At 38.4% G+C, this 13,903-nt stretch overlaps 1 protein-coding gene across 1 annotated transcript; it reads left to right on the forward strand.

Annotated features, from left to right (window-relative positions):
- Positions 1-7,222: 7,222 nt before the first annotated feature.
- Positions 7,223-13,141, forward strand: LOC149784825 (uncharacterized). The gene has a single exon (XM_089932827.1). The coding sequence runs from the start codon at positions 7,716-7,718 to the stop codon at positions 10,026-10,028; it is 2,313 nt and encodes a 770-aa protein (XP_089788953.1). The 5' UTR covers positions 7,223-7,715; the 3' UTR covers positions 10,029-13,141.
- Positions 13,142-13,903: the final 762 nt, after the last annotated feature.

Raw genomic sequence — 13,903 nt, forward strand, 5'->3', positions numbered from 1 at the left:
TCGGTAGCGAAATAAAATCCACAAATACGTGCTCGTGTCTTAGAAGCCATTCTCAAAGAAGTCTTACGATGGTATGCGGTGACAGCACGTCAATTACCACAACGCATCATTCAGATTCCTCATCAAACCAAACGCGTTTGTGACAGAAACAAAGCAGCCTTGACACGAATAGCCGATCGCTGCATCGACACTAAAACCAAAAATCAAATCATTTTGAAACTTGGAGGGAGCGGTTCTCTACGAGTTGTCATCATTCACTCCCACTTAAAATGTGATCTAAAGTTCCCAAAGTTCTCCCCGAGAAAAAAGCCACTCCCAAAAAGCCAAACGAAGCTCAAAGAAGAAAAAGAGCAACGGTGTTAAGACCAGGTCACAGCCCCAGAAAAAGAAAAAGAAAAGTCCTTAGAAAAAGAAAATCCCACAGAAAATAAATTCTACCCGCAAGAGAGACACTTGGGCCATTACGCAACCTTACATTCGCAAACCACGACCTGCAACACGGCGACCAAGTATCCGGTAGCCTTAGGTTCAGCCACTTCTCCGTTGCTGGTGACGCCTGCCAAACCCAATTTGACACCCATTCTTTCTCAGTTGATGAAACAATGGAAACTCGCGTCTCCAAAACTTCACCTCCAGTGGTGACATTCCCCGCCTCTTTAGCTGCAGTGGCAGCTGCTCACAAGGTACCTTCTCCCAAAATGAAAGTCAAAGAGAGATCGGGCATGTTACAGGGTTTACTGGATTTATCCAAGCAAGAACTGTCTCGACTTAGTCGGTTGCGAAGCCCTCCACGACGCGTGATGCCTGTCATCAAGTTGATGCGACGGAAAGACAATCAGTGGCGACGCGTTCCAGTATAAAAAAAGCCTGAGAAAAAGCATGGTATCAGTGTTTTTGTGCTCGTGAAGAGCCAAAGATGTCACCCACCAGAAAATAACCCTTTTCTAGGCCCAAAGGAAAGAAAAGGAAAGGACCGCCTCTTCGTTTAGTCAAACATGGGGACATGTTGTCTGTCCTGCCCAAAGCTTCTCCACTCATGCGGGAAAAAAAATAATTAAAACTGATTCCAAAGATATCATCTATATCGTGTGCAAAAGATCTCAGACGTGACCCTTGAAATCTAATGGAAGGACGAACACTGGATTTAGTGCCTAACAAACGATGGATGGAATACCATCGTTGGCAAGAACAATGGACCCCGCATTTGCCTCCTAATCCAAATTTGACCGATATTTCCTTTTTGCAACACGAATTGCAGACATATATGGATCGCCACGAATTGTCCGAAACAGAAAAACCACTAGAGTATGGTCAATTCTTGCAATGACTACAACTCTTTCACCACTCTGAAAGATTTTAAAACCTTGCTGGAAAGTCCATCACCCACGCCATCACCACCAATCCCAGTGGTCATGAGAGACGCAATCCCACGAAAGCCCGAGGAAGAAGAGGTTCGAGAAGTCTTTCAAACGCCGTCCGAATCTACCATTCCTAGTGAGATTGCAGACCCCTTCGCCCACACCCCAACGAAAAGAAATGAAAGCTTCTGTTAAAAAATGATGTCCACACCTCCTTCGACAGAAGTGAAAAAGAAAGAAGGGAAAGAAGAAGTGAAAAAGTACAGAAGATCAAAGCCATTTCATTACCACCACCTCCTTCGATTTCTACTCATGTGGCCCATAGGACACGTAAATCCGTGTTCAAACTACCCTTTTTCCCCGTCCAAAGTAGCATCAGCGATGAGTGGGTGACTTATTAAAATATGAAGAAGGTGTTGGCCAACATTTACTACAATCCATCCCATCCGTCAGGTTAGGGAGGAGTTCAGAAATTGTATCTTGCTGCCAAAGCTCGACTGAAAAGTCTCCGTTTACCTCAAATGCAACAATGGTTAGAAGAACAAGCTACCTACACTTTACACAAACCCATTCGACGAAAATTTTCCAGAAGTCGCACTCGAGCGGAGGGCATCGATCATCAATGGCAAGCCGATTTATCCGATGTCTCTCATTTGGCCAGCTACAATCGTGGCTACAAATATTTGTTTTTTGTCATTTATATCTTTTCCAAATTTGCATGGGTCGTGCCATTGACTTACAAATCGAGCAGTGAGTTAGTGTGAGCCGTCCATCTGGTGTTGGAACAAAGCGGTCGTCACCCTCCTCGATGGCAAAGTGACAAAGGCCCCGAATTTCTGAACCAAGCTTTCCAAAAAGAATTAAAGAAACGTGATATTCATTTTGTCACCACCAGGAAACCCGAAACCAAAGCCAGCATCGTTGAACGTTTTCAACGTACCTTAAAAAAACACGCATGTGGAGATTGGATGCGCATTGGCAAAACCAGACGCACTTTCGTCAAAGGTTACTTACCCAAGTGGACCACCGAATTTGTTCGTGTCACTGGACGAGTGCATGGTCGTCATCCTGCCGTCTATAAATTGGAAGACATGAACGGGGAAGTGTTAAAAGGAACGCTTTATTTGTCCGAGTTACAACGCGTCACCAAAAATGAACACGACGTGTACGACATCGAAAGCATTCTCGAACGCAGATACCGTAAAGTGGGAAAACGACGTGTTAAAGAAATAAAAGTGCATTGGAAAGGATATCTTCCAAATTTTGATTCTTGGATCGACGCTTTGCAAGTCATCGACTATAAAAAGAAGAGACTATCATGCCCTTCCATACAGCCTCATCTACCACTACCACTGCAGCGACCATCCATCACCCAGTTCTTCTCTGCAAGATCTACAAAAGCAAGCCTTGTGGGTGTAGTGTGGAGAACGTGTGCTTAAAAAGCAAATCGTCTTTTTCTGTCAAATCTTTGTGGTGTATTGTGTCATCGGTGCGGTCATCGCCAATTTGAGTTTGCAACAAGGAAACAAACAATTGTGGACCATTTTATCGAGCAGTTGCATCGGTTACATTCTTCCCAATCCTTCCTTGAAATTCTCTTCGAAAGGCAACAACGGGAATCTTGCGTCCAGTGTCAGCCACCACTCTAACAACAACAATCACATTTTGGGCGGAGACACTCCTTCTGACTTCAAGCGACCCCTCGGACAACAACAGAACTCTGGAATTATGAACCACAACAACCAATTTTACTTAACCATACCCAGTGACAGTTCCATGGGGGTGTTTCCCTATAACACGTTGTGTTGTTACACGGCCAAATTACCTCAGACCATCCCATTAGATCACGAAGTCCATTGGGATGCGGCTTTGATGGAAATGATTTACCCTACACAAATCAAAAACATAACTGAAAAGCAAAACACTTTCCAGTTCGAAATCCTGAATGCCCAATTGCAAGAAGAAATAAATAAAATCGGGTTTTCAGGTGACACCAAGTCAGCAAGCAATTCATCTTTTAGTATCTACACGTTGAAAATTTCTTCAGGTTATTATTTTAGTGGTGAACATTTGGTGCACACCATTGCGGACAGAGCCAAAAGAAGTGTTAAGATTGAGTATCATAAAGTGGCTCGTCGCCTCATGATCAAATTTAAGGATATCGACACATTGCCCCTCAGGTTTGATATTAGTTTGTTTGAAGTTTTGGGTGGATATCCACATATGGTAGCACAAAAGTTTGATCCCAGAATCAACAGTAATATAGATTTTTACAGGGCTTTTGGAAACCCAGTAGAACTGAACGAAGGACTCAATTTGATCTTTGTGTACTCCAACGTGGTGGAGTATAACGTGGTGGGATACACCTCCGTACCGTTACTGCGTGTCATTCCTTTCAAAATGGATAGAATTACAGCCGATGACCAGGAAGGTGGAAATACCTATCACGTTTACCGTCAGTTTGTACATATACACTATTTACCTGTCAGCGTGTCGTATTTCGACACTGTCAACATTACTATAAAAGGAGATCTGGGACAAAATATTCCATTCTCCAAAGGGAAAATAACGGTGAAGCTCCATTTTCAAAAACGATTCTCTAACGAATTCTAAGTCATGTATCCAGTGTACCGAGGCTTTTCTCGACATCGATGACATGGTTTAGGAGATATATTGAAATCAGCCTTTCGTTCGGTTGCTCCGGTGTTGAACCGATGGTAACACGAGGATTGGACACTTTGAAAGATGCCGCATTGACGCACGGTAAAGACTTTCTCCAAAATGTCATCATCGACAAACAAACCCCAATAGAAACTTTCTTGAGAGCAGACAAAAATGTCTTACTTCAAACTGGCAAAGACAGTTTGGGCCGACGAGAAATTCCTATAAATGCCCCGAACGCTACTGAGTCAGGCATTCCTGGCAGAAAGAGACGAAGAAAACACTCCTTCAGAAAATTTCACATTCCTAACGATAGAAAGACAAAGAAAATAAGAACTGCTCGAAACTTAAACGTTTTTGATTTTTAAATCCTACAAAATATGATGCACCTAGAGTCTTGCGCCTGTTCCAAGTCGGCACTGGATCTGTTTGTCATGCCACCTACTATGATGACAATGCAAGGTTCCCAATGGGTCGAATTTCATCCCACCTCCTCTGTCAAAGACTCAGGGTCAGCTCCCATCGAGTTTGTACTTGATAGTGATCTACACGTCCACAGACGTCCCGATATCAAGGACGAAGATAAAGTAGCCCTCGTCAACAATTTTATGAACTCCTTCTTCAGTGGAGTAGATTTGTATTTGAATAACAAACTGGTTAGTAGAAGTATGGACACGTGCACTTACAGAGCGTACCTGGAGAATCTCTTGACGTACGGAAAAGAGGCCAAGAACACCCATCTGGAAGCTTGTGTAGTATGAAAACCTGACAAGCGGGCAAGTTTGCCGATACCGATTTGATTACAGATAAAGACCCCAACCACAATGCGGGATTCAATGCCCGACGAAACAAAATCAAAGGCCCCAACAAAACTTTGGAACTGATGGATCGTTTGCCTTTAGACATGTGGTTGCAAGCGACGTATCTGCTGAACGGTGTGGATTTCCGCCTGAGACTGAATCTTAGCAGTGCCGTTTACCATTTGATCAGTGCTGCTGTCTATTACAAAATCATCATCCAAGAAGCATGACTACGTGCGACATGTGGAAGTGTTACCTAAAGTGGGAAACGACATCAGTCACACTTTGAGCAGAACGACTGCCAAGTATCCGATACGACGCGTGGAAATGAAAACTTTCACCATTACCGCGGGACAGAAATCCATGATCGAAGATCATCTGTTCCAAAGACAGTTACCCAAACGTTTGATCCTTGGTATCGTCAAAAAATACAGGCTTCTATGGAGCCTTCGAGGAAAATCCTTTTGAGTTTCAGCACTACAATGTGTCCAAGATCGAAGTTAGTCGCGATGGCAAGACCTTGTGTACCAGACCTTTCGAACCTGACTTTAGTAAGGAGAAAGAGAATTACTTGAGATCGTACTTGTCCCTATATTCGCGTCGAGCAGAGCAAGAGGTAACACAACAGCGGTGGAAAGCAGAACTGCACAGAGCGCACAAAGCGAGTCAAGGGTCACAAAAAGATGGCTGCCGGCTATTGCAGTAATCCACGCACCAGCACTGAAAGCCATTAGAGCCATTGGTCTTCAACAGGCAGCTAATTGGAGCTTACGAGCTGGAGCGAGACGATCAACATTATTACTTGTCTGGGAAACCAGTAATGAGGAAGGCCATTTAATCGACGAGAAGGAAGACTTATACTTCGTTAAACGGACTTCACGTAATAATAGGCAACTTAGGCAGAGAAGGAAACTAGACCCGAAACAGGTGACTAGCCACTCTACCACGCCTTTTACGAGACCGAATGAAACAGAAGGTCACCTTCACCAGAAAAAGACGCCCCTATTAACTGGAACAACCACCACCACCACCATCTCTACCCAGACCAATGAAATACAACCAATACAAAGGGCGGCGACCACCAAGGAAGCTTTTACAATGACAACACTTATAGAAGAGCAGCAGTTTGAACCAGTCGGGGAATTACCACCACCACCACCACCACAACTTTCACCGATGTTGAAAAGCATCAGAAAAACGACTATAACACCAATTATTCAAACTGTGAAGTCGAAGAAGAAGCTGAAACTAACTCCATCACCGCCACCACCACCTCTACAATCCGTATCACCCAATTTTCACCAACTTTATCTGACAAATCGGAGTCTGCAAATCCAGTTACATCTCCACCCAAACCAGCAACCCAGCAGACCCAAAGGTGGGCAAACACAGTCTGTACGAGGCAAACAGACATATTGCCTGGGGATACTCAGAGGATTATGGTTTAACTAACATTTGGTACAACAGAGATGAAGCCGCTCTCTTTTTGGAAGAACTGAACACCCTTATATTAAACAAATGGGAAGAAGAAATAACCACCATCACCAAGCCAAGCAGATCTAAAGTAAAAAAAAAAAACCACTGACTGCTTTCAAAAGGAGAGGTGAATCACTCCAAGAATGACCACTAAAACTAGCAGTCATGATCGCCACCATAGTGAGAGTACATCACGGGCTGGAATCAGCAAACATAGCTTACGAGGTTCGAATGCAAGACTGGATTCTGAAAGACCTAATCGAACCAGGCCCACCAACAGACCGCCCCGGAGACGATATTCACCGCCAAAAAACTTCATCAATCAGGGTGGAGAACCATACACAGACGTACCACCAAAACAGTCCTTCTAAGGGCTAACAATTTGCCTCTTATCTAATAGGAAAACCTAAATTGGCTTGTTTTCCCTCTTTGAATTTACCAAAAAACCTACAAATTCGAACCATTGGACCACCGCTCAAAATTAACAACTACCAAAAACCTAACAGTGACAAAACTTTTAAATGTCGCTTAGACATATTACATTAAAATAGGGAAATAGGGAATTCGTTTATGTACACCTCGTACTAGATAAGATAGAACAGTTAGGGATAGGAAATTTATTAGACTAGTATGATTTGAACAAACTGCACAGGTGGCTTACACAATATTGGTATTTTATTGTCCATTAGCACAACTGGACTTAATTTGAAATAAGTACGGGCTGGCGTTTCGGGAAGTAAACAACATCCATGGCTGGCTTGTCGAGCACCTTGCCTCCTTCACCACGCTCGGATTTCGTACACGTGGCAAGATGTGGAACGATTTCCACTTGCCACACGACCAGGTGTCCTAATGTGACGTCATCGCTGCCGACCAATCGCAGCGGACGTTACATACTGCTTGGGTTGACACCTGGGGCGAACTTAATGCAGACTGAATGTATACTAACATGAGTGCGTGCTTTCACTGTTCCCACTCATGTAAGAGCCTTACATTAGGTTGTTAAGAACAGAATGTTTCTACAATCTAACGGCTACAATCAATAAGTTCTCTGTGAGAACATAAATGCCTGGGGGATGTGGCACCATTCCTTCCCTCAGGAGTAATCAAAAAGGTGCCTGTGGCATCATTAAACAGAGGTACATGTCTATTGCAGACGCACACCTCTATAATGCAACGCAACAACAACAACAACAAATTAATGTTTGTTACTTAAAAATGTTCATCCAGAATGCTGATTTAAAAGTGCACATGAGAATACACACTGGAGACAGACCATTCAAGTGTGAAATTTGTGAGCACATGTTTACAGAGAGTAGTGTTTTAAAGATGCACATGGAAATACACACTGGAGAAAAACCATTTAATTGTAAAGTTTGTGGGAAAATGTTTATGCGGACTTTTAATTTTTAAGGTGCACATGAGATTACATACTGGAGAAAAATCATTCAAATGTGAAGTTTGTGAGAAAATGTTTAGACAGAATGGTCACTTAAAGGTGCACATGAGAATACATACTGGAGAAAAACCATTTAAATGTGAAATTTGTGAGAAAATGTTTACGCAGAATAAAGATTTAAAGGTGCACATGAGAGTACATGCTGGAGAAAAACCATTTAAATGTGAAGTTTGTGAGAAAATGTTCACGCAAGATGGTACTTTAAAGGTGCACATGAGAAAACACGATGGAATAAACCCATTCAAATGTGGTATTTGTGGGAAAATGTTTATGCAGAATAACGATTTAAAGGTGCACATGAGAATACATACTGGAGACAGACCATTCAAATGTGAAATTTGTGAACAAATGTTTACACAGAGTAGTGTTTTAAAGATGCACATGAGAGTTCATACTGGAGAAAAACCATTTAATTGTGAAGTTTGTGGGAAAAAATTTGCGCACAATTTTAATTTAAAGGTACACATGAGACTACATACTGGAGAAAAACCATTCAAATGCGAAGTATGCGAGAAAATGTTTATGCAGAATGGTAAATTAAAAGTGCACATGAGAATACATACTGGAGAAAAACCATTCAAATGTGAAGTTTGTGAGAAAATGTTTACGCAGAATAGTGTTTTAAACATGCACGTGAAAATACATACTGGGGAAAAATCATTTAAATGTGAAATTTGTGAGAAAATGTTTATGCAGAATAAAGATTTAAATGTGCACATGAGGGTACATACTGGAGAAAAACCATTTAAATGTGAAATTTGTGAGAAAATGTTTACGCAAGATGGTACTTTAAAGGCGCACATGAGAAAACACAATGGAATAAAACCATTCAAATGTGATGTTTGTGGGAAAATGTTTATGCAGAATAAAGATTTAAAGGTGCACATGAGAATACATACTGGAGACAAACCATTCAAATGTGAAATTTGTGAGCAAATGTTTACACAGAGTAGTGTTTTAAAGATGCACATGAGAGTTCATACTGGAGAAAAACCATTTAATTGTGAAGTTTGTGGGAAAAAATTTGCGCACAATTTTAATTTAAAGGTACATATGAGACTGCATACTGGAGAAAAACCATTCAAATGCGAAGTATGTGAGAAAATGTTTATGCAGAATGGTAAATTAAAGGTGCACATGAGAAAACACAGTGGTGAAAAACCATTCAAATGTGAAGTTTGTGAGAAAATGTTTACACAGAATAGTGTTTTAAAGATGCACGTGAAAATACATACTGGAGAAAAACCATTCAAATGTGAAATTTGTGAGAAAATGTTTATGCTGAATAAAGCTTTAAATGTGCATATGAGAGTACATACTGGAGAAAAACCATTTAAATGTGAAGTTTGTGAGAAAATGTTTACGCAAGATGGTACTTTAAAGGCGCACATGAGAAAACACAATGGAATAAAACCATTCAAATGTGATGTTTGTGGGAAAATGTTTATGCAGAATAAAGATTTAAAGGTGCACATGAGAATACATACTGGAGACAAACCATTCAAATGTGAAATTTGTGAGCAAATGTTTACACAGAGTAGTGTTTTAAAGATGCACATGAGAGTTCATACTGGAGAAAAACCATTTAATTGTGAAGTTTGTGGGAAAAAATTTGCGCACAATTTTAATTTAAAGGTACATATGAGACTGCATACTGGAGAAAAACCATTCAAATGCGAAGTATGTGAGAAAATGTTTATGCAGAATGGTAAATTAAAGGTGCACATGAGAAAACACAGTGGTGAAAAACCATTCAAATGTGAAGTTTGTGAGAAAATGTTTACACAGAATAGTGTTCTAAAGATGCACGTGAAAATACATACTGGAGAAAAACCATTCAAATGTGAAATTTGTGAGAAAATGTTTATGCTGAATAAAGCTTTAAATGTGCATATGAGAGTACATACTGGAGAAAAACCATTTAAATGTGAAGTTTGTGAGAAAATGTTTACGCAGGATGGTACTTTAAAGGCGCACATGAGAAAACATAATGGAGTAAAACCATTCAAATGTGATGTTTGTGGGAAACAGTATATGCAGAATAAAGATTTAAAGGTGCACATGAGAATACATACTGGAGACAGACCATTCAGATGTGAAATTTGTGAGCAAACGTTTACACAAACTAGTGTTTTAAAGATGCACATGAGAGTTCATACTGGAGAAAAACCATTTAAATGCGAAGTATGTGAGAAAATGTTTATGCAGAATAAAGATTTAAAGATGCACATGAGAATACATACTGGAGAAAAACCATTTAAATGTGACGTTTGAGAATTGTTTAGCACAGAATGGTACTTTAAAGCTGTACATGAGAAAACTTACTGGAGAAATACTATTTAAATGTGAAGATTGTGAGAAAATATTTACACAGTATAGTAATTTAAAGGTACAAACGAGAATACATACTGGAGTAAAACCATTTAAATGTGAAGTTTGTCAGAAAATGTTTATGCAGACTAGAGATTTAAAGATGCTGTTGAGAAGCCATTTAAACGTGAAGATTGCGATAAAATGTTTAGTGATAATATTTCGCTGAAAAACACATGGTCCTGCATACTACAGATATGATTGAATAAACTGTCAAAGCAAAAACATTTCAATTTTACTTCCAAAGATTTGCTTTAAACAGTAATTGTGTCTATTGATTTCTGTATATTATTTATATATATATATATTTTGGCATATGTGCTATTAAGTATGACCATTAAATTTTCTTGCTGTTGGGAGGTGGGTTAGAAAAGTATCATAGCCTGAAATCGCTTAAAAGAAATGGTCTTCACAATACCCAAAGATTTTTTTTTAACTTAGAAAGGCGGCCCCGGTGGTCTAAAGTGCTCTCCATTGCGGATCACTGCCATCTCACCTCTGTCTGCGCGTATGTTCGAGTCTAGGATTCAGCCAATGTGGGTATGTGAGAAAGCATGGCAGTAGCTTCTCGTTGGTCGGGGGTTCTTACCGGGGTTTTCCAGGGTTCTTCCTCCACCATTAATTCTGGCCGCCATGCATAGCCTATCATATGCTGAAAAATGGCGTTAAACCCAACAACAACAACAACATTAGACTTAGAAAAGTCACAAGATGAGGATGAAATTCTATGTACAGGAATGGACATAGTTATCATACTGGAGAAAAACCATTCAAATGTAAAGTGTGTAGCAAAATGTTTACAAGGAATGGTATTTTAAAGATGCACATGAGATTACATACTGGAGAACAAATGTGAAGTTTGTGAGCAAATATTTATGCAGAATAGATGCACTTGAGAATACATACTAGGGAGAAATTATTTAAATGTGAAGTTTGCAATAAAATGTTTAGGCATAATAGTGCATTGCAAAATCACATGTTCATGCATACTGTCGATACTAGTGTAGTGATTAAACAGTCAAAGCTTTCACATTTCAGTTTCATTTTAAATAGTAGTTACTATTGATTTCTGTGTATTTTTATATATATATATATATATATATATATATATATATATATATATATATATATATATATATATTGGCATTAGTGCTATTAAGTATGACCTTTAAGTTTTCTTGATGTTGGGAGGTGGGTTAGAAAAATATCATAGTCTGAAATAGTTTAAGAGAAATGGTCTTCACAATACCTAAAGAATTGTTCTTAAATAGGCCAAAGGCAATGGATTTTGAAAAGTGACAAGCTGAGGAGGAAATTTTATATACAGGAATGGACATAATTATTTTACTGATATTTAGACATAATGCTCAAACTGCTGTGCAATAAATATCAAAAGAAACTAAAATTAACTCAAGTTTATTTGCCTCTGAAAAAATATTTCACATGAAACAATCATATCCTTCATGTGATGATGTCAACCATTATCCACTTGCTCCTGTGACTGTGTTCAAATAATTTATCAAAAATTATCCGATGGCAATTCTCTTTTAAAGGGTAACTGGAGATCTTGGCCTATAATGGAGTTGGCCAATAACAAAATTGGGCCAGTACAGATTCGATCCATACAAATTTAATTAAGAAATTTCCCCATAACATTCACTGCTCATTACAAAGTATAAAATTCTGTGTACAGGAATGGACAGAAATATTTTACTGGTATTTAGACACGATGTTAAAATTACTGTGCAATAAATATCAAAAGAAACTAACTAAAATTAACTTGTGTTTATTTGCCTCTGAAAATATTTCACATGAAACAATGCTGTCCTTCATATGCCCACGTTAACCTTTGTCCACTTGCTCCATTATTCAAATAATTTATCAAACAGTGTACATGGGCAATTATCTTTTAAGGGGTAAATGGAGATCTTGGCCTTTAATGGAGTTGGCCAATAACAAAGCTGGGCTAGAACAGATGCAACCCATACACATTTAATTAAGAACATTCCCCATAACGTACTCTGCTCATTACAGAGTCTGCCCACAACAAAAAGTTGGCCTTACCATTCATCTTGTTTGGCTTAGTAACACTTTTTTGGTTGTTGAACAATAAATAGCTAACCATGTTCATTCTGGATTAATGTTTGTATTTTTTCGTTATGTTTGGCTTTGTAACACTTGTTTTTAAACACAAAGGATTTGAATGATTACTTACTGATTAGTTAATCATTGATTATTATGCAAACTTTAGAGGTTGAATATTTTGGAAATGGATGTTTTGAGTAGAAAAAATTATAAATAAATTGGCATTTAATCTGTTATATTTATCTATTTAAAACTATATAATGTATGTTGAGCTTTTGTCCACGATTGTGGATTGTAAGGGTTATAGCATAACATTACAATGTTATTTTCATCCATGATTGTTAATTATATGATGTTTAAAACATTATTTCATAGTTACTTTTAGCTGATGACTGTAGATTGTACTCTAAGATAGTAATCATTTGTAAACATCTTGTTTACATCAAATTTTTTTTCAGGAAAAAGTGTTTCCCTTGAAAATAGGTGTACCTAATTTTTGTCATGTTGTTTACTAAATTTGAAGTAAAAGACCTGACATGGTTTACAACTTAGAATGTTCTGGAAATGAGCTTTTGACCCACATCATGATAACCTTTAATTTTGTTATCTGAGGATGAGTACAAGAGAAACAATAATTTCTACTTTAAGTTAAGTATCTTAAATCATAGTTGAATTCAGATATAATTTCATAGCAGTCATTTATTTAAATAATTTTAATTTGAATCACAATGAGCTCATTGACATTTTGGGTTAAAGCACTATTTTGAATTCATTCAAGGAGATTCTTGATTATATCATTGGTATACATCAAGACCATTGACACATAAGCACATTCAAAACTTGAATTCATTTGGATCACTGTACTTTTTTATACTTTTAATGGAATATTTGGTATTTCGTTCACAATGCTGTACATTCCTTTTCAGTTTTCACTTTTGTGTTCAATAGAAATAAATTATTAGTTGAATTTTACAAATTTTATGTTTTACTTTATATGTCTTCCTTAGTTTATAACCAATATGTATATTTAGAAACTTGCCAGTAGTTCCCCGTGGTTCTGTGGTTCTTACCAGGGTCTTCACAGGTTCTTTCTCCACCAGTGTTACTTGTTTGTGTGAATAACCTATTTTGTGCAGAGAATTGGCATTAAATCCAAACCAACAACAATGACAGCAACCATAGTCATAATAACCAGTCTCTCAAGGAATCTAAAACAAGTCAATTCCAGTCTCTTAACTACAATTATATGATGTAAATTATACAGCTGAGAGAGACAGACAGACTAAGTGAGAGAGTCTGAGTGGTGGAATGAAGGACTCCATAGTCTGGAAAAGGTTGGGTTCCCAGAAGAAGAAAATAAAATGGAATCTCAGTCTAAAGTCATGATACCCATCTATCATCAGCTTTGAAATGATGGTTCCTACAAGAAGAAACTAAATTGAAATCCCTATTCTAAAGTTAGGATATCCATCAGCCATCATTTAGCTTTGAAATGGTACATAAATTATAAGGTGCAAAGGAAGTCACTGCAGCTCAGTTGGTAGAACATTGAATTAATCAGCATACGTTAAAGATGTTAATAACCTTGCAATTAAATCCTGGAGATAGGCACTTACCTCCAGTTTTGGTAGCATGTTATTGCAGATATCTTAAAAGAGCTCCTACAACTAGGAAAAATAATTCAAAGCCGGATA

The sequence above is a fragment of the Sinohyriopsis cumingii genome, chromosome 14 (assembly GCF_028554795.1).
Source record: "Sinohyriopsis cumingii isolate HCF-2022 chromosome 14, ASM2855479v2, whole genome shotgun sequence".
Taxonomy (NCBI): domain Eukaryota; kingdom Metazoa; phylum Mollusca; class Bivalvia; order Unionida; family Unionidae; genus Sinohyriopsis; species Sinohyriopsis cumingii.